This window comes from Balaenoptera acutorostrata, chromosome 13 (assembly GCF_949987535.1).
Source record: "Balaenoptera acutorostrata chromosome 13, mBalAcu1.1, whole genome shotgun sequence".
Taxonomy (NCBI): domain Eukaryota; kingdom Metazoa; phylum Chordata; class Mammalia; order Artiodactyla; family Balaenopteridae; genus Balaenoptera; species Balaenoptera acutorostrata.
The window spans coordinates 81,188,215-81,210,021 of NC_080076.1; the positions used below are offsets into that span (position 1 = coordinate 81,188,215).

Here is a 21,807-nt window from a genome sequence, read left to right on the forward strand (position 1 = left end):
CTTTCTGTCCTTTGCCTTCCTTTTAAGGCTTAACTTGATTCTTGTTCCTATGTTAACTCTCCCCTGATAACTCCAGCCCAAGGTTCTCTGCCTTTTCCTTTACTCCAACTAAAACGTTCTCTTGTCAGTGCCATGCATTTTTTTCCTGTTATGAGTGAGCACATGTCTACTTGGGCACGTTTTGAAATGGTCTCTGTGTACACTAGAACAGCTTGTAACTTAGGACGTCTGTTTGTTGAAAGGTTCTGCTGCTTGAAGCAGCCTGGGCTCCATTCATTCACTCCTCAAGTACTCATTAGGTGGCTTCTTGGTACCAGGTACTCTTCTAGGCACTGAGGCTACAGCAGTGAACAAGTGAGAAAAAATTCATGCTCTTATAAAGCCCACATTCCGGGCTAGAGGGAGATGGACAATGAACAAATAATTGTCAGGTAATAGATGCCCTGGAGAAGAATAAAGCAGGTGGAAGGGTAGTATGTATGTGTTGGGGATGGTGCTATCCAAGAGGGCCTTCCTGGGAAGGTCATGCTTATGGAAGAGGTGAGGGAGCAAGTGTGCAGAGATTTGGGGGAGGGCATTCTAGGCAGAGAATGGCAAGTGCAAAGGTTCTGTGGTGGCCAGGGCCAGCTGGCCTTGTGGGCCCATGTGACCTGTGTGGTCACATGGGGCCCCAGGCTTAGAAGCACCCTGTGCTTGGTTTAATGCTCTGTTGTTGCCATCTTGACATTCTTAATATTAAACAAGGGGCCCCTCATTTCCATTTTCCACTGGGCTCTACAAATTATATAGCCAATTCTGATGGTACGAATGTGCTTGGAGTATTTGGGACCCTTGATGTGAAAATCTTTCCACAAACAAACCATACCCACACAGGCCCCTCTGGGACTGGAAGCTTTTGATAAGGGAGCTCCCCCTCCCCCTCCTGACTTCTTTCTGGAGAGAAAAACTGTATCCCAGTTTAGACTAAAAGGGGGCTTTGAAAGCAGAGGTCGTGCCTCCTCTGCCTCCCTAGCTTTCTCCACTGCCCAGCTTCCTGGGGTCGCCGCAGCCCTCGCTGCCCAATCGTTTAGATTGCTCTCTTGTGTCCACCCCTTGCCAGAGTGCCCAGGGGAATCATACCAGTAGGTGGTGAATGATAATGGCTCTTGAAGTGGGAAAGCCCATTACAAAAAATCAAATCCCATGGACGTTTAATGTGCATCTACTGTATGCAGTGCGATGTACCTGTTAGATATTGTAGTGTTAAAGTTCAGTTATATCATCCACGTATGCTGTCAACAAAAATTTATTGAATACCTTTTGCTCTTTCTCATAGCGAGGCAAGGGATTAGGTTAAATGTTAAAAGATAAGTTGGCTTTTTGTGGACTGCTTGGGAGCTTAACCACTCTTTACAGCGTTGTTGCTTCGGAGAAATGATTTCCAGGTTCTAAATAGCTGGTTTCCTGATGAACTTGGGAATACCTTGGGGGGCTATCTCTATTGCCTTTTGTAGACTCCAGTTTTTATTCCATTTTACGTGACAGTGATTTAGCTCTGTAAAAGATTTTAGGGCTTCCCTGGTGGCGCAGTGGTTGAGAATCTGCCTGCTAATGCAGGGGACACGGGTTCGAGCCCTGGTCTGGGAAGATCCCACATGCCACGGAGCAGCTGGGCCCGTGAGCCACAATTGCTGAGCCTGCGCGTCTGGAGCCTGTGCCCCGCGACGGGAGGGGCCGCGATAGAGAAAGGCCCGCGCACCGCGATGAAGGGCGGTCCCCGCACCGCGATGAAGAGTGGCCCCCGCTTGCCGCAACTGGAGAAAGCCCTCGCACGAACCGAAGACCCAACACAGCCAAAAATAAATAAATAAATAAATAAATAAATAAATAAATAAGAAAATCCTTTAAAAAAAAAAAAGATTTTAGCTGTTTGAGTGTTGATATCATTTCTTATACATTTGCTAACAGTACCTCCCTCTGCCTAGCACCTGGCATGGACCTGAATTCAGATAGTGTTTTGAACATAAAACACCTTGTCTTAAAAATGTATTGTTTTTCTTTGTGAAACTATCACATGGTTATTGTAAAAATATTGAGGAAATTCAGAAGAATAGAAAGAGGAAAACAAAAATCTCTTGTAATGTCATTGCTCAGTGGCTACAGCTGTTAACATTTTGGTGGACTTCTGTCATTTTTTTTCTTTTGTATAAATAAGAACGTGTTTTGAGACACATTTGGGAATGTAAATGGATGGCTGTTTATCTTGACAGTGTTTCAGACCTTATTTTCCCCTAATCAACTAATTTTATTTTTCTTAAAGAAAATGCGGGTGAAACTGGAACTCATCTATTCCTTCTGATTTAGATTGTGTGCGTCTACTAGCAGTATGTAGAAAGTTGAGATAAATTCATGTAGAAAACAGTCTCCTTTCAGTGACAGATTTAGCAGAAATGCTATGTATCTATTGTTTGAACTCAGGTGCTTTTCTTAGTTTCTTAAAACACCATCTAGAGAGATCTTTCCTGTTGTTTGCCCTGGAGATTACACTGGGAACAAACTTTAAGTCAGTTTCTTCACTTTTTACTGATTTGGCTCTTAGTAATTATCCCTTCTTCTACTAAACAAGAGAAGACAGATTAAATTTCTAACAGTAAGGCACAAAACCAGTCCATTTACAGAATTAGTCTTACATTAGCACATAAGAGTACAAATCAGCCTCCCTGGGGATGGATCTATTTGCAATTTCTCTTAGCGTTTTTGGAGTAAGTCCAGTAGACTTTGGGAAAATCTAGTATTCACTGACTTTGAATTAACAAAGTAACATGACCCCTTTGTGGTGGCTTTTTTTTTTTTTTTTTTGGCTTGATTGGGAAAGGATTGATTCTTACATCTTTTGGTAAGTTAGGGTTGTGGTTTTCAACTTTTGGTTTGTATGAGGATTCCTGAGGAAGAGTTGCTTGAACCCCATCCCTGGGAATTTGGGACATTAGGTCTGAGTGAGACCCTGGGCTTTTGATTTAAAACACACACACACACACACACACACACACACACACACACACACACACACACACACACACACACACACACACACACACAACTCCACAGATGATTTTGATGTACAATACAGGACAAGAGTCACCAATACTGGAGAGAGAATCAATATCTCAACCATTAAAAAAAAAATTAAAACCCAACTTGTATGTTGTCCAAAGGGTGTCCTTCTTTAAATTTGAAGGAATGTTAATACTTTAAATTTACTGGTCTTCTGTAGCATAAATTTGTCCATTCTAAATTATTCTCTAAACATTGTAGTCATACTGACATTTTTATAGTACGACCAAGTTTCCTAATTTCAAGTGTCTCTTTTCTTCTTGGAATATCTTAGTTTCTGAACTGCCAACTTGTCCATTTCCATGTTTAAGTTAGTATAGATATAGTTGGTTAATGTGGCCCATAACTTTTAGGGTGTCTGTATGCTTCAAAATAGCCTAGATGGAAGTCTGATAGCACCTTTAGTTTTTTTTATTTTTAATTTTTTTTTCTATTTAGAGACTGCAGTTAAATTCTTTGTTTTTTTTAACATCTTTATTGGAGTATAATTGCTAAAAATAGGGGACGCTTCACGAATTTGCATGTCATCCTTGCGCAGGGGCCATGCTAATCTTCTCTGTATCGTTCCAATTTTAGTATATGTGCTGCTGAAGCGAACGCTGATAGCACCTTTTAGATGGCAGGGTATTTCTCTGCACACTAGTAGCAAGTAGTAGTTTTTGTTTTTTTTTTTTTACTTTGTGAACCAGGGTAGTACCAAATGAGAGTGCTTAGGACCTTCTTGCTGCTACCATTGAGGTACATGTGGTTACTGGGCTGCAGCCTCTGTGCAGGATGTGGCTCACCTCCTTGTCAAATTATGCTGTACCTATAAAAGAATTAGATATTTAACCACAGGATCAAGCTTGCTCGTAACTCTCAATCTTTTGTGAGGTGTTCCCCAAGTGATATGTTACTCATAATAAGAGAGAGAAGTTTATGAGTGATTTACTTAACCTTGAAGCTGCTCTAGTTTTTTGTTTTTTGGTATAATAACATCACTCTAACTTACCTGCATTCCACTGTTGCCTCCTTAGTAGAAAGGGAAGTAGGTTACCTAGACTAATGTCTCTGGAGTTGTGCATAAGAGCCCTTGTGAATGTGCTGAACACAAGACTATTTGGGAATAAAGATTAGATTTTCCGTGAAACAGACTCTGAGATAGAGATTTGCATGCAGGTGGTTTCGTGGGTTGGCCTTTCTGAGGGGTCCCACATAGAGGTCTTTATACTCAGCTGTTGAGTAGTCATTGGATGCACACTGCCCTCGAGGAGGGAGTGTAACCTGGAATGAGGCAGCTTTTTGGCCAAGGGCAGTGCCTGGGAAGGGACACAGCTATGAGCCAGTGGCAGGCAGCATTCTGGGCATCTTGGGGGGAAAGTGTCATGGATCCAGAGGGGGAATGTCAGTGACCCACCACAGCCTCCATTACAAGAGCCAATGATAGAATGTCTTGCCAGAAAGATTCTAAGGGTGCAACATGAAACTTCAGCATTTGGTCTCCTGACCTTGTGGGTCTACATATTTCTTTTTTTTTTTTTTTAATAAATTTATTTATTTGTTTGTTTGTTTGTTTTTTAAATTTTTGGCTGTGTTGGGTCGTCATTGCTGTGGGCAGGCTTTCTTTAGTTGCGGTGAGCCGGGGCTACTCTTCGTTGCAGTGCGTGGGCTTCTCATTGCGGTGGCTTCTCTTGTTGTGGAGCACAGGCTCTAGGCACGCAGGCTTCAGTAGTTGTGGCTTGCGGGCTCCTGAGCGCAGGCTCAGTAGTTGTGGTGCACGGGCTTAGTTGCTCCACGGCATGTGGGATCTTCCCAGGCCAGGTTTTGAACCCGTGTCCCTTGCATTGGCAGGCGGATTCTTAACCACTGCGCCACCAGGGAAGCCCCTACAAATTTCTTAAGATATGGAGATGTGGACCTTCCTTTAGTATGTTGGTTTCTTTTTTTTTTTTCCTGCCATTCCCAGCCAGTGGTAGCAACAGGGAAGGTCATTTACATAAGAGTTTGGGACTTGATCTGTTTGGGATTGACCATCATTTTGGAGTTTAGATGCAATTCTAAGAGCACAGTGATTTTTTTTCCCCACTCTTCACACCTTTTATTTTATTATTATTATTTTTAACGTATTTATTGGAGTATAATTGCTTTACATTGTTGTGTTAGTTGCTGCTGTATAACAAAGTGAATCACCTATATGTATACATATATCCCCATATCCCCTCCCTTTTGTGCCTCCCTCCCACCCTCCCTATCCCACCCCTCTAGGTGGTCACAAAGCACCAAGCTGATCTCCCTGTGCTATGCGGCTGCTTCCCACTAGCTAGCTATTTTACATTTGGTAGTGTATATATGTCCATGCCACTCTCTCACTTCGTCCCAGCTTACCCTTCCCCCTCCCCGTGTCCTTAAGTCCACTCTCTACGTCTGCGTCTTTATTCCTGTCCTGCCCCTAAGTTCTTCAGAACCTTTTTTTTTTTTTTTAGATTCCATATATATGTGTTAGCATACGGTATTTGTTTTTCTCTTTCTCTTACTTCACTCTGTATGACAGATTCTAGGTCCATCCACCTCACTACAGATAACTCAATTTCGTTTCTTTTTATGGCTGAGTGATATTCCATTGTATATATGTGCCACATCTTCTTTATCCATTCATCTGTGGATGGACATTTAGGTTGCTTCCATGTCCTGGCTGTTGTAAATAGTGCTGCAGTGAACATTGTGGTACATGACTCTTTTTGAATTATGGTTTTCTCAGGGTGTACGCCCAGTGGTGGGATTGCTGGGTCATATGATAGTTCTATTTTTAGTTTTTTAAGGAACCTCCATACTGTTCTCCATAGTGGCTGTATCAATTTACATTCCCACCAACAGTGTAGGAGAGTTCCCTTTTCTAAGAGCACAGTGATTTAAAAAAAAAGTTTGGCTTTGTGATGTTGGTGTTTACATAATTATAATTCAGTGCTTTGAAGCAGTTGTTGCTCTCCAGAACTTATAAATGATCAAGAACAATCACACCGTGTGTTAACAGTGAGACCAGCATGGCGTCTCTGACTTTGTTGGTGTGGGAGCCCTAATACCCCGGACTGGTCATTCACACCCTGCTGGCTACCTCCTTTTCATCCTCTGTGCACTAGAGCAGATCCGTCTGTAGTTAATTACTGTGGTATAACCTTTTTAAATTGATGATTCTTTTTTAAAAGCCCTCTTGGAAAAGCCCTTGTTGTCTGGATACTTTCAGTATTCATATTTCTGAATGACAGCTTCTGCTGTACCATCCCCTTTCCACTGTCATCGACTGTCATGTGTTTATCTCGTGACAAGGGGAGACAACTTTCTGTGTAAACAACAAGCTGACGTGGGGGCTACGTGGAATGTGAACCTAATCAGAAGTATGTGTTGAAGGAAAAAAAGGGACCTGGAATGCCACTCAAGGAAAGAAAATAGTACTATTAACAATCAATTATTGCATGCTTAGCCTGGATACTTGTGCCAGGCCCTTTCGATGTATTATTTCATTTTATTCTCATAACTGCCCTATGAATAACACAATAGGTGTGTTAGTATCTGTCTCATAGATGAGGAAGCTAAGAATCAGATGCATTTAGCCTGGTCTCGTGGCTAGTCAGGTGGCAGAACTAGGATGATCAGTTGGAATCTGTGCTCTAAACCTCCATGCTCTGCTGCATCCCAGAGGTCATGGGGGCTGGGATGAAGGAGGATGGTGGCAGAGTTTGGAGTATGCTAAGGCAGAGGCATTATTTTCTAGGATGAGAATAGAGAACTGGCCAACGAACAGGCAAAAGGGAGAAGGCACCTGCCACCAGAATTGTGACTTTTCTGCACCAGCAAAACTAAAAACAGACATGATTTCTCATGCTTCATCGCAGTAGTGTCAAGTACAGACATCAGTTTATAGGGAGTCCCGAAGGGACCGATTGAAGAAAGCAATGCTTCTGGCAGCGGGGAGAAAAAAAAAAGCTAATTATGAGTTCAGTTTGCATGAGTGCAGACTTTTCTTTGCCTTTATTCTGCTTGTATGAGGACAGGGAACATTCTTCTCTTGTTTCTTTACTGAGTGGATAAGGTAGGCTTCTCCACCTCACCATAGTCAAAAAAATCCAAAAGAGTAAGCAGAAGGAAGTCCAGGGCTGTGAATGATAGTCTTGTACTGTGTGCAGCTTTCCTCGATTCCCTCCATAGTTAAGATAAGGAGTCTCAAGTTGGATCTGGGCATAGAGAAAGTGATGCCTCTCTTTCTTGGTGAGTAAAGCTGATTAGCTGTAGGAGGGGACCTAGCATGACATTAGACAAATGACTTTCCATTATTTTTTAAGGCAAGGACCCCTTTGTCTTCCAATTACACTTGCAGATTTTTTTCTGTTTTTCTGTACAGCCAACACTTCTGTCCTGATTTAACATTCCGTTCCTTCTTTACCCACCGAGAACTGTCAACTCTTCCTCTTTTTTCCTCTAGAGATCCTTCTTGGCCTTCATGCTTAGCCTTGCGCTGTTTTTGCAATTGAATACATTACCTCCTTATGCCCTGGATTATCTTTTAGCCCTGAGACTCCTAGATGAATGGAAACATGATTCCAGAAAAATCTTCACCCTGAATCGTGGTAGGGTTTAAGTCAGTGCTCACACTCCCTTAAAAATGCTGATTCTTTTCATGCAGCCTTGCAATATACAACTGTTGTATTTGAGTGGTGAATTAATAATTTGCTTGCAACCAGTAAGTCACTGATGTCAGCCAAAGCTTATTAAAAATGAATTTTATTAAGCACGTTTTGTTGGGTTGAAGAGCGCTGCTTTCCCCAGCTTTACAGGAGCATGCACCAAAGTGAGCCTTGGCAGGTGGATTCGGGAACAGGCAGAGGGATACGTGTGCACACTTGGCCTTTTTTCTGTTTCACCCTCGTATTTCTTTGTGCTACCAGGATCGTCATGACAGCCTTATCTCTCAAATAAAGCCTGTTACCTCATCCCTAATTGCTTATCCAAAGGCAGGCGAGCTCTAATTTCTCCACATTAATAAATGACACCAAAGAAGAACTGCTCTGTTTGCACTGGCTCACTCAGGTTAAGCAGCACAAGCCCCCGGGTGCATTAGGAAACCTTGTGCTTCTCCTGTGGCCACGGGGAGCCGGAGTCACCTTGCTCAAGAGCAGCACTTCATTTGTTTACTCTTTGCTCACATTCACAGCCCCGTCCCCCTCTTCCTGATGAAAACACTGCCGTGACCTCGGTCAGCCTTTCTTCGCTGTGGGCACTCACCCGCCTCCAAGTTGGGGGCTAGTAGCAGTTGTCCTGGAAGGACCAGTGGCCTCCCTGATTCCAAGGCTCTTTCTTGACTGCCTACCACTCCCCTTTCCTTAGAAGCTGAGAGGTTTTCCGCAAACCTTTGCGTTGATTGCTGTGGCACACCCCAGGTTGTGAGACGGCGCCCCTGCGTCTCCTTTCTGAAGCGTTACGGGAAATGGTCTGGTGGCGCGTATAAGTGAACGCCAGGAGGGCGAGCTTGTGGGGGCCGGAGAATTGAGAGTAGCTGTCAGGCTCTGAACGAGTTCTGTGACTGTGCTCTGCGGAATAGTGAGAACGCTTTGCTCCTCCTGGGAATCGGCATCGTCCCTCTTGTCGCCACTTAAGGCTATTGCTGGTCATTTAAAGGACCTGTAAATTTGAACATTTTCATATCTCAGAATCTTAAGCTTATTTCTTTTCTTTTTTCCTCCTCAGAATGAAATGGATGACGTGCCCTTCTTTGATATCCAACTGCCTTACGAGTTGGCAATCAATATATTTCAGTATCTGGACAGAAAAGAACTAGGAAGGTGCGCGCAGGTAAGCTGTCATTAACGGATGGTCAGGATTTACCTACATGTGTAATTCAAGTATGGGAAGCTCCTCCATAGCAGAAATTTACTTTACAGAATGACAAACTTTAAAGAATTTATGAGTTGGATAGCAGCTTGACTTGAAGGAAAGCAACCTTGAACTTAAACGATTAATGTTCCACATCACCATGTCGTGTTTATCTTTTTGTGACCGTCTGTCCCAGAGCTGTGTTCCTCCTGCAGTCTGAGTTATGGCTGACCTGTGGCAGCGTGCTCAAGGCTGACAAGGTTGTACTTGCCTTTACTGAGATCGCCAGACCTGTTAATGTCCTCACCGTTTCTAATGCAAAGATGCAAGGCCTTGGTTCAGTCAAGCCAGTCGTTAGGTTGGGAGCTGAGGGTCAGCCTGGGGACAAAACAGTGAAGTCATGTTCCACTGTATAATCCAAATTACCCTTCAAACACCAGAATTCCACTCAGTGAGGCGAGAGGCATGTGAGAGCTGAGATCCACCGAGGGAACTGCAGATCGGCGTCACCCATCTCATGCCTACTCTGGGGCACGTGCCCATGGCGTGGAATGGTGGGAGATACAGTCTAGGCTGGACTTTATTGTGTGCATGAATCGCAGGGGATCTTGATAAAATGCTAATTCGGATTCAGGAGGTCTGGGGTGTGGCCCAATGATCTGCATTTCTGCCAGGTGATGCCAGTGTGGCTTTGGCCATGCTTTAAGAGGCAAGCATTTATATCATTAAAGTTAGTCTGTTATCCTCTTCCTTTTGGTGAAGAATGTCTAATTTCTCATAAGTTAAATGTGTATGTGATCGCTGACCATTTGGCTTTTCATGGACAACTGTGTTCCCCAGAAGGCACTGGGGTATCCGTTGCCAAAGAAGTAATTTGTTTAGTGGTTACTGTTTCCCATCCCTGGATCCTGTAATGCATTTGATACAAGTTGCTGTACCTTCAGGAGAAAGAGTTCGGTGAAATTGAGTGGTAGGAGAACTATACAAGAAAAATCCGAAACACCACCATGAATGTGAAGTTAAAAATATTAAGGCAGTTTGAGGGTGGTGAAAACTGTAGACAAACTTAGACTCTAGAGCTGTCTAACTCCATGGCAGTTCAGTGAAATGACACAAAATACAGGACAATTCAGAGAGTTTCTGGTTTTACTCTATTCCCCTATTATGGTTTTACCCTATTATGAAGCATTTTGCTTAATCAAAATTATTTTTCTACTTAAATATGAATTTGAGAAAGTGTTCAGTATTTTTGATTGCCACAGCATCAGTTAAGGGGGGGGTATTGGCAAATAATTTTTGATGCAGGGTGTGGAAATCTTTCGGAAGAAACTACGCAGAGGCTAAAATTCACAAAATAAAAATGTTTGAAGTGTAAACCATGCTCAGAGCCTACTGACTGCATTAAGTAAGAGTACCTACATTGTCTTCTTCTTTGCCTTGGAAATTGGATTTGTTATATTCTAACTTTACACATTGGCCCTGTTCCCAAGAGTTGAAAACAAGGGTGTAGCTAAACGAGTCTAGCTCCTGGATTTCAGCCTGATGCTGTTAGCCAAAGTCTTGGAATAGGGTCTAATAGCTAGCTTTCCACAAAGTCAGCCTGAGATGATAAAATCTTCATTCTTGATAGGGAGCTGCTGTTTAAGGAATCATTTCTTTTTACATTGCTTTTGCTCTCCTGCTTTGTAGAGGGCCATGTGGCTTTCACATCTGCTGCTGGTTTTCTCATCCAGAGAGTTTATCAGTGAAAGATAGGATCTGGTGGAAGAAGAAATCCCCCTTTTGGTACAGTGGGGCTGCATTCCAGGGTAGATTGGTTATGCTGGTGAGATTATTCTGCAGGTGTGAACAGTTTAATTTGCAACACAATAGTCCAATTGTGCACCAGAATTCTTCCCTCTTGGGCCAGTTGGATTTGGGTTTTTGTGGTTGAACCTAATTTTTAGAGCACATGTATAAGAATAGAAAATATCCTTAAACTGAACCCCTGAGGTGGCTCTGATCTTCTAAGGCAGGATTTTTTTCATAGAGCTTTTGCACAAAGATGACGATGGATGGCCAGTAGTTTGTGACTTGGCTTTGTTTTTCTCAAGCATTAAAAGAAAACCACAGAGTAATAAAAATAAGTAGCATTTTCATTTGTTTCTCATGGTGTTTTTATTTTTGAAACAGGAAAAGGGCCTTCTGTTGAATGGAATGTCCTGCTGCTTTATGATTTTATTTTAGAGGGGGCTTGCTCTCTCCGTCTCGCTCTTTCTCTCTGGTTCTCTTTTAATCTAGCCGCCTTGGGATTTCAGTGAAATTGGTTGGGCCAGTTATGTGGAATTGGCACCATAAACTATATGTGTGCCCTTGGAGAAAACCTGTTTGCTTAGATCCTTATGCCAAATTGGTAACTGACTAACAGTAAGGAACCCTGATTGGGGCGGACTTCTGAGATTTCATTATGCCACAGACTATACTGGAGAATTGATTTGGCTCTGACTCTGTCTCCTTTCTGCATCCCCTCTCTTTTCTGCTTTGTGAGGCTTTACGCTTCAAAACTAAAGTCCCCTTACGTTAGTTTGTGGTCCTGTGTACCCTGAATGCTGACCTTCCTAGCTCCTTGGTATCCATACTTGTCCCTCGAGGGATTTAGTATCTCTGTGGGAGAGTATCATGCTGGGATGTCTCAAACAGTGTGGCTTTTAGTAAGCAGTTATGCTTGGGGCAGTTCATTGAGCAGTTTATCATTTTGCTACTTATAATTTTTTGTTCTTTTGTGTGTGTGTGTGTGTGTGTGTGTCCACAGGATTTCCGAACACTTTAATGGGTAATATTTTAAAATGGACAACAATGACAAAATTGTCGATTTCGAAATTACAAAATTGTTTGGTTTTTATGAGAAAAGTGAGTGTGCTGTTATATTACAACATGAGTAATTCTAAGGAGTAAAGGTTTTTAAGTATTTACCAATGTTCATTTAAAAAACTTTAAAAGTAATTATAAATTCATAAGAAGTTGCAAAAAATAGTGCAGAGAAGCTCTGTGTACCCTTCCCTCAGTTTCCTCCATTCGTAATGTCTTGCAGACTGTAGCCCAATATCAAAACCAGGAATTGACATTTGCAAAGTCCATGGAGCTTATTCAGATTTCACCAGTTTAATACACACTTATTTGTGTGTATTTAAGTCTACGCAGTTTTATCACGTGTGTAGATTTGAGTGACCACACAGTCAATATATAGAATTGTCATCCCAAGAATCCTGCTACTCTTTTATAGCCATGCCCTTCCCTAACCCCTGGCAACCTCGAATTTGTTCTCCATCTCTATAACTTTATTTTTTCATTTTCAATTTTAGCATATATTTTAGTCATGTGTATTTCACAATGTGTAATTTTAGAAATAGAGCTGCAAAGGCAACAGGGCCATGATTTTCAAGTCACAGGTAGAAAAATGTCCTTGAAGAATGTAATAAAGAACAAGAAGGAAGCTGGAGAGGTTAAAAACTTAAGATTTATGTTAAAATTGGCAAGCAAGAAGTAGGTGTTACCAAAATAAATAAGTAGTTCTGGAACTAAAGCCCAGTGTATTAGATTATGATATTTAAAGTTTCAAGGCAAATGTGATCTTATGATCTTCCCAGATGTCCAAATAGGAGAAACTAAAATTTGAGTTTTTCTAGCTACAGATCTTAATGACATTTTTAAAAGTTGGGAATTTAGAGCCAAGCGTGCCTGGTTGATTTTCAGAGGAGAAATTATTCTGAGGACCTGTAGTTGCTGGCAGGGTTCCCTTAATTCTTAATTTCCACCTTTGCCCCCAGACTTCTCTCAGGGAGATAAGTGCATGCCTGACACCCAAGCATCCACAGGAGTTTCCTTTTAATTCCCCAGGCTGCAGTGGCTGCTCCCTCTAAAAGGGGTTCGGGAGAAGCAGAGCAACTCCGGAAAAAAAGATGGGGAGCTGGGTGAAACAAGAATGGCAAAATATTGATAATCGTTTGAACAGAGTGCGGGTGACTTGGGAGCTTTTTACGCTGTTCACTTTTGTGTGGTTGAAATTTTTCATATTAAAATTTAAAAGAGAAAAAAATCAGAAAGCAAGAGATTATATTTGAATAAGAAAGTCAGAGCCTTCTGAGGGCAGCACATGCCAGGAGCTGACCTTTGAAAATAAAAACAATCCAGTTTTTTTTTTTTTCGTAAGTTTTGAATTTTATTTTATTTATTTTTTATACAGCAGGTTCTTATTAGTTATCTATTTTATACATATTAGTGTATACATGTCAATCCCAGTCTCCCAATTCATCACACCACCACCACCCCCCGCCACCGCTTTCCCCACTTGGTGTCCATACGTTTGTTCTCTACATCTGTGTCTCAATTTCTGCCCTGCAGACCTGTTCATCTGTACCATTTTTCTAGGTTCCACATATATGTGTTAATATGCGATATTTGTTTTTCTCTTTCTGACTTACTTCACTCTGTACGACAGTCTCTAGATCCATCCATGTCTCTACAAATGATCCAATTTCGTTCCTTTTTATGGCTGAGTAATATTCCATTGTATATATGTACCACATCTTCTTTATCCATTTGTCTGTCGATGGGCATTTAGGTTGCTTCCATGACCTGGCTATTGTAAATAGTGCTGCAATGAACATTGGGGTGCATGTGTCTTTTTGAATTATGGTTTTCTCTGGTTATATGCCCAGCAATCCAGTTTTTTTAGGTGTTGAACTTAAAAAAAAAAAGTTGGACTTATTCTTCTCATTCAGTTATTTACAGAGGGCCTACTACATGCCATGTACCATTCTAGACGGTGAACAAAACATAAAAACCCCTGCCTTTTGGAAAGCTTTACATTATGTGCAGTAAATATATCATTAAATATAGAATATATCTGATGGTGGTAAGTGCTATGGAGAAAAATGAGACAGCAGAGATGATGTTGGGGGTTGCATCATCTGGGGTGGCCAGGGAAGACTTCATAGAGAAGGTGACCTTTCAGCAGAGACCTGAAGGAGGGAAGAAGGAAGCTGGGCAGGTCTCTGGCAGAGGGAATAGCAGGTGCAGAGGCCTTGAGGTGAGTGTGCCTGTTGTGTGAGGAACAGCAGGAAGGTCAGAGTGGCTAGGCTGTGGCAACTGAGTAATGGCCTCCCTGAGACGTTCATGCCCTAATCTTCCTGAGGGCCTGTGACTACGTTATCTTTTATGGTAAAAAGACCTTTGCAGATGTAAGTTAAGGATCTTCACATGGAGTGATCTTGGATTATCCAGGTGGGTTCATTGTGACTACAGAGCTCCTTAGAGGGAGGCAGGAGGTCAGAGGGGAGAGGAGATGCTATGTTGCTGGCTTTGAAAATGGAGGAAGGGGCTGCAAGCCAAGGAATGTACGTGGCTCCTCAAAGCTGGAAAAGGTAAAGAAACAGATCGTCCCCTGAAGCCTCCAGGAGGAATGCAACCCTGCTGCCAACACCTTTATTTTATTTTATTTTATTTTATTTTATTTTTTGGCCACGCTGTGCGGCTTATGGGATCTTAGTTCCCCGACCTGGGATTGAACCTGTGCCTCCTGCAATGGAAACGTGGACTGCCAGGGAGTTCCCCCAACACCTTGATTTTAGACTTTTGGCCCCCAGAACTGTAAGAATAAATGTGTGTCATTTAAAGCTGTAAGTTTGTGATAAGTTGTTAGAATATCAATAGGAAACTAACACAGGGATGTAGTGAGCAGACAGGGCTAAGAGAAGGAGAGATGGTCCAAATTCAAAAGGCACTTAATCTGTTAACAGAACTTGAACTTTTATTCTGAATGAGATGGGAAGCCATTGAAGTGTTTTAATCAGAGGAGTGACAAGGTCTGACTAATATGTTAAAAGGGATCATTTTTGCTGCTATGTGAAGAATATGCTGGGGGACAAGGCCGGCAGCAAGGAGACCAGTTTGAAGGCTACATGGTGGTTTGGACCAGGACTGTGCTGGTAGAAGTGGGTGGAGTCAGGGTTGCTGATGGGTTGGGTGTGGGGAGAGGAGGAAGAGTCAACAGGACTCCAGGGTGTTTGGCCTGAGCAACTGGGTGGATGAGGTTGCCATTACTAATGAGGGGAAAATAGTGGGAGGAGCAAGTTTGGGGGGAAGATCAGTACTTGAATGTGAGGCTGCAGATGAGTTCTGGGTTGAACTCAGGGTTGAAGATGTAAATTTGGAAGCAGTCAGCACATGGATGGTATTTAAAGCCAGGAAACTGAACGAGATCATCAGGAAAGTGAGTGTAGATAGAGGAGGAGATTAGGGGTTGGGCCCTGGCACAGACAGTGAGTAGACGATAAGCAGACTGAGAAGGCGGTACCTGTGAGCTGGGAAGAAACCTAGCGAGCACAGTCCTCTGAACCAAGGGAGAGCAGTTTTCAAGGAGGTGAAGGTGATCAAAGGTAATAAGCGGTCAAGTGAGAGGAGGACTGAGAAGAGACTGCTGGGTTTAGCAATGGGAGGTCAGTGGTGTGTCCTCCCCAGGTAGACTTCATTATGTCATTGTGTGACTGGAACAGTGACACTTTTTCCCCTGTTGTGGGCCTCACTGGTAACCTTAATCCAGGCAGAGTTAATAAAGCTAGTTTTTGAGACAAGGGTTTTTTTTTTTTTTTTTTCTTCTTTTAATGCTGCAATTCATAGTGGTGCTATAAAGCAAAATGCTGGAGACACTTTTATTAGCAAATTCTTGCAGCTGAGGCTCACTCAGTGGGGCTTTTACTGGGCAGGGCCAGTCCAATCCTGGTGTATTAAAGAGAGACCATTAGGCCTTTGGAAAATTCAGGCTCGTAAACTTTCTAGATTTAATGTAATTTAAGAAATCAAAACAATTAGATTTCCTTTTGATGAGACTCTTTAAAATTTACTTGTGAAAGTTTAACTAGGTGTTTTTCTTGTTGATTTTTTTCCCCCTTCAGGATTAAAAGAAATTCTTAAAGCCTATCATTTTTGTTCTCCTTTAAAAGAAGAATAAAAAGGCAACCCTCTCTTTATCATTTGCTAAAGAAATTGTTGGCACGTTTCTGTGTTCAATACCTAATCGTAGATACAATCCTGATCCCTTTTTTTTTTTTTTTTTTTTCTGATCCCTTTTTGGAAGTAATTCTCACCTCTAGCTTTTATAAATCCCTCAAAGAGCTTTACTGTTTGTTTTCCAGGATTAAACTTTATCCTGAATATTATTTTCTGCAGAAGAGGCCCTGTGGTCTAGCGGTTAGTGGTGGGGATGATGCACCGAAACATCAACTTTTTGTTCTCAGGTTTTTATCCCATAACCCTGTTGTACAAATTTCAGATTGTGTTATTTACGACAATTTGACATTTTCTTCGAAGCTGATATAAAATAATGTTTTCGGCTTCCAAGATTTTTAAGGTCTGACATATATTTGAGAGTTCTTGAAAGTCTCTGAAAAGTTTCTCCGTTTTAAAGTGGCTGGAATTTGTACAGTTTAGTACTCATTAAAACTCATCCAGAATGTTTAATTGGGATATTCTAGTTTGTAGTCACTGAGCACTGAATTTGGATTCTCCTGAAATGATGATTCACTGGCTTCATCTAACAAAGTGCAGCCTTGTAGCTAATTTTTGGACTGCAGAATTACAAAGATTACCCACTGTTGGGGGCCAGTCTTGTGATCCAACTCGGCTGTAAGGGCAGAGACCACAACTTTTCCCTCTAGCTTCCCCAGCCATGGGCAGGCGGCCCCAATCTGGTCATGTCCGTGGGGTGTCACCCACCTGCAAAAGGTGTCAGTTTGGCAGGTTGAGGTGGAAAGTGGATAAGAATTGCTGGCCTTAGTGCCCGCATACAGTTGGTGCCCAACATATGTTTTAATTGACTGACTGATACCCATATCAATGTTCTGTAAGGTGTCTTCTGGAGGACACTGGGCTTTTGAGATACTCCTTGTAAGAAGAGTTCAGGAGCCAGATAAGTTCGAGGAATGCAGCCTCCTATATTTCCTTCTTAGAGATATGCAACACGTGTCAGTCTGTTAAAAGCTCTGAGAAGTTCTGCAGTGAAGAGTCCTGCTTAGTTTTGTTTAAACCAGTGTTCTCCAAACTCGTGTGACCATGGAATCCTTTTTTAAAGTAACTTAATACCCTAAGGAGCTGCTATTCTATTGAATATGCTTTGGGAAGTGCTGGTCTGTGTAGTGAAATAATGAGTCTGGGTCTTTCATCTAGTAGTTACATTTCATAAATTCTACCAAATTTTACATTTTATAATTTTTACAGAAAAGGGCTGATGTATCCCAGGGATCAGAGTAAACTGCTGTGTGGTTAGCTAGCACTTTGTGCCTTTGAGAACCCGTGAGGGTGTCTGTGTGTTCACCCTTATACTTTATTTAACCCTGAATTGCAGGGGCCTGTGGGAGAAATACTCTGCTCTGGGGCTATTTGAGCTGTAGCCTGGCTCCGTCACAGCTTATGTTGGTCTGTCCCTATCTGTGCTTCATGATTGCCTAGTGCTGAGACTCACTTTGGCACAGACAGATGGACAGACACCACCCAGTGTCATGGACAGGCTCAGCTGTGGACCAAACATGCCAAAAATAAAACCATGGTGTTCTGTCTAGTCGAAACTGGAACTCCAGTGTTACTGAGCCATTATCCCATTCTTTATTGCCTGACCACTTGTGATCAGATGAGGGTTTGTTTCCCCGATGCCCTTATGGCTAAGACGGAGAAGTGTGGGATGACAGTGTGGTTAAGTGGATTTGTAACTGATGCTGTGGCCGTGCCTGGGGTGGGCTGCTTAATGGACCCATGTCAGCCTGGGGGGAGGGCTCTAGTGGTTTGCCACGGGCTCCGTCCTCAGCCCCATCCTGGTTAATTTTTTAAAATAATTAAGACATGAAGCCCCACAGACTGTATTTTGCAGATGACTTATGTAAAGGAAAAGTAGCATACATACAATGGATGACAGAATTGAGATGCAAAGATATTAAATGCTGGGGGTGGGTATGTGCAATGATCTGGGATTTAAAATGGATAGAAAGTTTAGAAAGTTAAGAATTTAAGTTTAAAACATAATAGTGTGAGGGTAAAAAATGGGGACTTTTTTTTCTTTAATTGCAACTTGTATTTAAAAAGACTCTGAAGATTGATAAATACCAAACTGAGGTTACTGTTGGCGAGAAAAGGATGTGGACACTGAGAGATGCATAGGAGTTTTAAGCTTATTGGTAATACTTCTTAAGCAGGGTGCTGTATCCGTGGGTGTTTGTAATATATACCTTTTTGTCTGCCTTAAATATTTAATAAAATAAACGGACTCCAGAAGCTCTGGACCATACGTTCTGTAACCATGAGGATGTATCTTCAAGTGAAGTAGCAATTAGTATCTGATAAAAATCCTTCTGTTCATGGCACTTGACAGTCTATATCTGGGGTATTGTTTAGTCCTGAGTATCACTTTTGAAGAGGGATACCAGAGATGCATAAATACTAGGGTACATTTCAGAGATAATGGGTAGGGGAGCTAGTCCTATGACAATTAATTGGAGAAAATGGGTGTGTTTAGACCAGTGAAGAAGTGACTAAGGGGAAATGTGATGACTGCCTTCAGACATTTAAGGAGCTGTCAGTATGTCTTTTTTGTTCCTCTTTTCCTATATTACTATCTTCTTTTTTTTTTTTAAAGAAATTTATTTAAGTGTGTTGGGTCTTCGTTGCTGCACGCGGGCTTTCTCTAGTTGTGGCGGGCGGGGACTACTCTTTGTCGTGGTGCACGGGCCTCTCATTGTGGTGGCTTCTCTTGTTGCGGAGCACGGGCTCTAGGCGCGCAGGCTTCAGTAGTTGTGGCTTGTGGGCTCTAGAGCGCAGGCTCAGTAGTTGTGGCGCACGGGCTTAGTTGCTCCGTGGCGTGTAGGATTGTCCTGGACCAGGGCTCGAACCCGTGTTCCCTGCATTGGCAGGTGGATTCTTAACCACTGTGCCACCAGTGTTTGGTTCTTTTAAAAAAAATAAAATATTGTCTCTTTGTCAATATTCTCTACTTCGTGAGACATTGTACTCATAAGTTTATTTCTTTAGATATGCTTTCCTTTAGTATTTTGAATATATTTATAATGGGGTATCCCACTCCCCAGGTTTTCCTTTGAAGGCTTTCGATTAGCCTCCTTTTAGCCCTACTTGGTAGTGCCACGTCAGGCAGCTGCACTGTTAAACAGTTGTCCCTTATTTTTTTCTGACAAATGCCCTGGATATAGGACAGAGTTAGATCTAAGTCAGATCAGATAAAGACAAGCCTCGAGAACAGAGCTTTCTAGCAAGCTGCCAGACAGGCCAAATAGTGACGGTTCTCTGGGGATGGTACTTTTGGAGAGCTATAAACCCATTTGGCCTCTCTGGGAGCTGCTAGACTGCTGGTTTTTACAGCTGCTATAGTTGGAGGCTGTTGGTTTTCAAGGCTACTATGGAGCTAGAGGATGGGATTAATGCAAGTGAAAACAATACAAAGGTTGCTATTCTTACCAAGATTCAGCCATTTTTCTTGAATAAATGCTTCTCAGAATGTTGCAAGCCTTTAGTTAATTTCTAGAGTTCTGAAAAAGTTGATTTTGACAATTTTTGGCAGTATTCTTGTTGGTTTTGTGGAGGAGCAGATTTTCGGAGATCTTCAACTCTGTAGTCCCGGAAGCTAACTCCCTATCGGTATTTCTCAAATGAGGCACCCTTGTGTCATGAGAGTCTGTCATGCACATGCTGTGTGCTCTCTCTTTGTCTCATGTTCTCTCTTCTTGTCTGAGTATTTGATGTCTTGAAGTGGCCCCAAGGGAGTGTTAAGGAGCACAAGTTACCATGAACCGCTGGTCGTGACTCTTACTTTATTAGAAGTGAGGCTCAGCCTTTGGGTGGACGGCAAAGCAGCATGTGTTGCAGACCCCAGAGCATGTTGATCTGCTGGGTCAGTTTCTCATTTTGCGAGCAGAGTCCATCTTTTGCAGTCTGCCCAGCTTTGTACATTATCCCATGATGAAGTAAATCCATCATTCCCCAAAGTTAGGGTTGGAAGACAAAGCACTAATAGCTAAAATGGCCATTTCCTCTGGATACTGTTGGGATTTGAAATTCAGTCCAGTCATAACATTAATTTCTCTATATCAGATCTTACCATCCTAGATAATTGCTTGAGTTTTCTGTTAAATAATTTTTTTAATCTACACATTTAAAATCTAAGTTTTTGCACATAGTATAAATCTGCATTTCTCATATGACCAGAAGTTTTGGGTTATGGATATTTTATTACAGCTCTTTACTTCAGAGGTCATTGGTCTCTAGCTCTGTAAGATGGAAATACAAGTGCTTATTGGTAAAAAGTAAAGAGATTCTGTTCTGAAAAGCTGTGTATGATTTTATATCTATTAACGTGTTACAGTGTATATTTTATGCCTTTAAGTATTTGTGTGTTTTTTTCTCTTTATATTTTATACATATATATGTATAAAATAATTTAACCAAGTAGTTTAAAATGTGATATTAGGTGGTAGTACAACAGTTTTGAAATCTTGAAAGATAAAACAGGAAACATTTGCTTGTATTTTTTTTCGCCTCAGAGTGTTTTGTTAATGAGACATTTTATACTGCCATAAACCCAGGGCAGTAATAAAGGTGTTGATTGATTTTTGGATGACAAGGGACTTCTCTAATTGCAGAATTTGACATTTGTGTCACTTCTGCTGTTTTAGGTGAGCAAGACGTGGAAGGTGATTGCAGAAGATGAAGTACTCTGGTACAGGCTGTGCCAGCAGGAAGGGCACCTTCCCGAGAGCAGCATCTCCGATTATTCTTGCTGGAAGCTCATCTTCCAAGAGTGCCGAGCCAAGGAACACATGTTAAGAACCAACTGGAAGGTAGGCAGTGGCCAGTATCATTACCTGTAGGGGAATAGCCTGCAAGGACACAGGAATCCAAGCCTGGGATTAAACACCGAGTCCTTCCAATTTCATCCTGAGATTAACTGCCAAAAACAAAGAGAGGAGGAGTATGGTGAGCGTCCCTTCAGCTGTTGGTGACTTGTTGCCCAATAGAGTATCTGCCCTTGTCTTCAAGCACACTCTCTGGGAGCATCCCGTTGTCCTCTAGGAGAGGAGGGGCGAGACTGAGGAGCCAGGCGCCTCACCTCGGATGGTCGGGGTCTTTGCGGTAGTGCTCAGTGCAGCCCCTGTTCACTGTCACCATCTCCCTGGATGGACCAAGAAAGCACCACCTGAATACAAAAGAGGGGCTGAAAATGCTATTTCCAGTAAATGTAAGAGGGAGATTATTAAGCGTCTCTAAGTACCGTCTTCTCTTCCCTCACATAACCTATTGGCTTGCTTCCATAACATTTATCACTTCAAAATTTCTACAGAAATATTAGATCACAGCTATGAATTTGCACAGAACAGTGTTTCTGTAGAACATAACTGTCAAGAACAGTGTTACATAAAGCTGTTTAAGGCATGACGAGACAGCAGTGTGGTGCCCCTTTCTTCCCACCTGGGTAGCTGGATATTCAGTTGGAAGGAAGGGACAGAACTGTATTCTTTCCCCTCCTGTAAAGGTCAGTCCTAATAGACTTTGAGATTAACAAGCTTTTGCTCATTACTGATAGTGACATATTGCCTATGTGCATGTCTGTCCCCAGTCACCTCATAACCTGATTAGTGACCGATACTCTTGATCTGGGCAGCGTCACAGTTCCTAGCAAAGTTAATAAGAGTAGTGTTCCTCTAACTCGGGTTTCTCAACCCCAGCACTAGTGCCATCTGGGACCGATACTTTGCGGTGAAGGCTGTCCTGGGCATTGCAGGATCTTCCGCAGCATGTCCAGCCTCTCCCCAGTATATGCCAGAAGCATTCTCTTCC

General features: G+C 42.2%; 1 protein-coding gene and 1 non-coding gene across 2 annotated transcripts in view; one reads left to right on the forward strand and one right to left on the reverse strand.

Moving 5' to 3' along the window:
- FBXW8 (F-box and WD repeat domain containing 8) overlaps positions 1–21,807 on the forward strand; it is a 117,668-nt gene that overhangs the window by 6,539 nt on the left and 89,322 nt on the right. The window contains exons 2-3 of the mRNA XM_007189655.2: positions 8,812–8,916; positions 20,646–20,810. Of these exons, the coding sequence (XP_007189717.2) occupies positions 8,812–8,916; positions 20,646–20,810 (270 nt within the window). The remainder of the gene's footprint in view (positions 1–8,811; positions 8,917–20,645; positions 20,811–21,807) is intronic.
- On the reverse strand, positions 3,587–3,693 carry LOC114238773 (U6 spliceosomal RNA). The gene has a single exon (XR_003624058.1). It is a non-coding gene; the product is annotated as a U6 spliceosomal RNA (small nuclear RNA).